We start from the raw sequence: 2,500 nt of genomic DNA on the forward strand, positions 1-2,500 counted from the left end.
ATGAATCTGAAAATGAATTTGCTTCAACAGAGCTGATCAGGGGCTAAACAATGAAAGCTCAGGGGCCCCAATTTTATGGGGAAAAAATTATTATTTAAGGGATTGTAGCAAATTAAATATATTGAGCTTCGAAGAGCTTATTATGTGCTGAGGAAAAGATGAAATTATTTCAATGAATAACAACAACAACAATAATACAAAGATGACCGTCTAGAAACAGCTGTCATATCTACCTCGTATCGCATCCTTTAGTTTGCCTCGGGCCATAGAGGCCCAAGGATCCGGGGTTTCACGGGGTTTCATGGAATTTATGTAACTGAACGTAGATGGCTCACCGCTTAATAGATACCAATGTATGGCTAGGTTTAATTGTCACTGGTACACATTTTTGAACTGATCAGACAGGAGCTCAAGGACACAATGGTGATGCCATCTGCTCCAAGGATCGAACCCACGATCTTGATGATCATATGATAGATAAGAAGCAAAGTTAACCTCGTAGAGATTCAAAATCAGAATGTCAACATTCGTAACTAAATACCGTACCATTATTACAATACAGTATTTTTTATTCATTGTGAAGCCCCAGCTTGGCCAGTACCGTTTGAAAGAAGTTGGCATAAGGGGAACATACCTTTCTAATTAGTCGTTTAATGCTGGCTCTTACAAACCATCCTCTTACAAACTTCTGCACAATTGTAACAGCCTGCTTTCGTCTCTGCTTTATCAGATTTCGTTCAAAATAAGTTCTATAAACGACAGCAGAAGTCATATATAAATAAATACGATGGGTTTAGTATTTCGCTGTCAAGAGATATAACGAGTAAACCATTTCTTAATATCCATTTATTTGTTTCCGAATATGAATTCATCCATCCATCCATCCGTCCATTCATCAATACGTAATACATACATACATACATACATACATACATACATAACTACAACATACATACATACATACATACATACATACATACATACATACATACATACATACATGCATACATCAATACATACATACATACACACGCACACATACATACATACATACATACATACATACATACATACATACATACATACATGCGAACATCCTTGCATACATACATACATACATACATACATACATACATACATACATACATACACACATACATACATACATACATACATACATACATGCGAACATCCTTGCATACATACGTACACATACATACATACATACATACATACATACATACATACATACATACATACATACATACATACATACATACATACATGCATACATACATGCATACATACGAACGCATATGTAAAATAGAAAACTAAATTTCACTTTTCTTAGCAGTGTTTCACTAACAGACAGAGTGCACTGCTAAGATTTTCTTGAGAGAAACAGCGTCTTAGTCTTCGTAAAGCTAATTCGCATCCTTACTTTGCAGCACTCAGTAACGAACGCATGCTGGAAATCACCTTCTGATAAACCAGGCAGCACCCCTGTCGTCTCCAGAGGCCGACCGATCGATTCTACACTCACCGATAGTGATACCCCTTCCACACCGTAATGGTTGTAATGTTGGCATAACATCCATTGTCTCACTCGGTCGCACTTGGAAATCAAGCCAGAAAGTGTAATTGTAATGACAGTTGCTTCTGATATAACCCTATGGAGAAGAGTGCCTGGGTAGTGTAACTCCACAACGCTCCCAGGTACAGGAGGTGGAAAAGATGGATGGAAAGATGCATGCATGGATGAACGGATGGATGGATAGACGGATGCATGGATGATGTTATATACAGCGTTGTACTTACGCATAAATATCCGCATGTGGACAGTATGACTCTGTTTTTTTCTTTCTAGAGGTTCGTTTGCGCGAAGGTGCAGTCGTTCTGCAAAGATAAGCGTAAGATATAGAGGCAGCATCAAATAGTTTGTAGTGATGTTGGAGCAGGTAATATAGCTGTTAAACACATTGGTAATTGTGTGAGGAAATTTAAAAGTTCATTAATCTTAGAGGACATTTTAATGGGAGAAATTTACAAATAACAATCAGCATAATCAATATGCAGGGCAACGATCTTGCGGAATCGTTAGCACGCCGGACAAAATGCTTAGCAGCATTTCGACCGTCGCTACGTTCCGAGTCCAAATTCCACCGACGTCGACTTTGCCTTTCAACTTTTCGGGGTCGATAAATCAAGTACCAGTCAAGTAACGGGGGTCGACGAAATCGACTGTCCCCTCCCCACAAATTCCAGGCCTTGTGCCAATAGTAGAAAGGATTATTATTATTATTATTATTATTATTATTATTATTATTATTATTATTATTATCCTCATCATCATCATTATTATTACTATTATTATCATCATCATCATCATCATTATTATATTAGCGTGTTCAGCAAAATGTTTAGCGGTATTTTTCTTGTCTTTGTTCTGAGTTCAAATTCCACTGAGGTCGACTTTACTATTCATCCTTTCGGGGTCGAT

At 37.5% G+C, this 2,500-nt stretch overlaps 1 protein-coding gene across 3 annotated transcripts in view; it reads right to left on the reverse strand.

Moving 5' to 3' along the window:
• Positions 1-2,500, reverse strand: part of LOC115222736 — a 24,984-nt gene that overhangs the window by 8,987 nt on the left and 13,497 nt on the right. For all 3 annotated transcript variants that reach the window (XM_036511807.1, XM_036511808.1, XM_036511809.1), the window contains 2 exons: positions 1,819-1,896; positions 635-749 (listed from right to left, as the gene is read on the reverse strand). In XM_036511807.1, coding sequence (XP_036367700.1) covers positions 635-749; positions 1,819-1,896 — 193 coding nt within the window. The remainder of the gene's footprint in view (positions 1-634; positions 750-1,818; positions 1,897-2,500) is intronic.

Source organism: Octopus sinensis, linkage group LG21 (genome assembly GCF_006345805.1).
Source record: "Octopus sinensis linkage group LG21, ASM634580v1, whole genome shotgun sequence".
Lineage (NCBI taxonomy): Eukaryota > Metazoa > Mollusca > Cephalopoda > Octopoda > Octopodidae > Octopus > Octopus sinensis.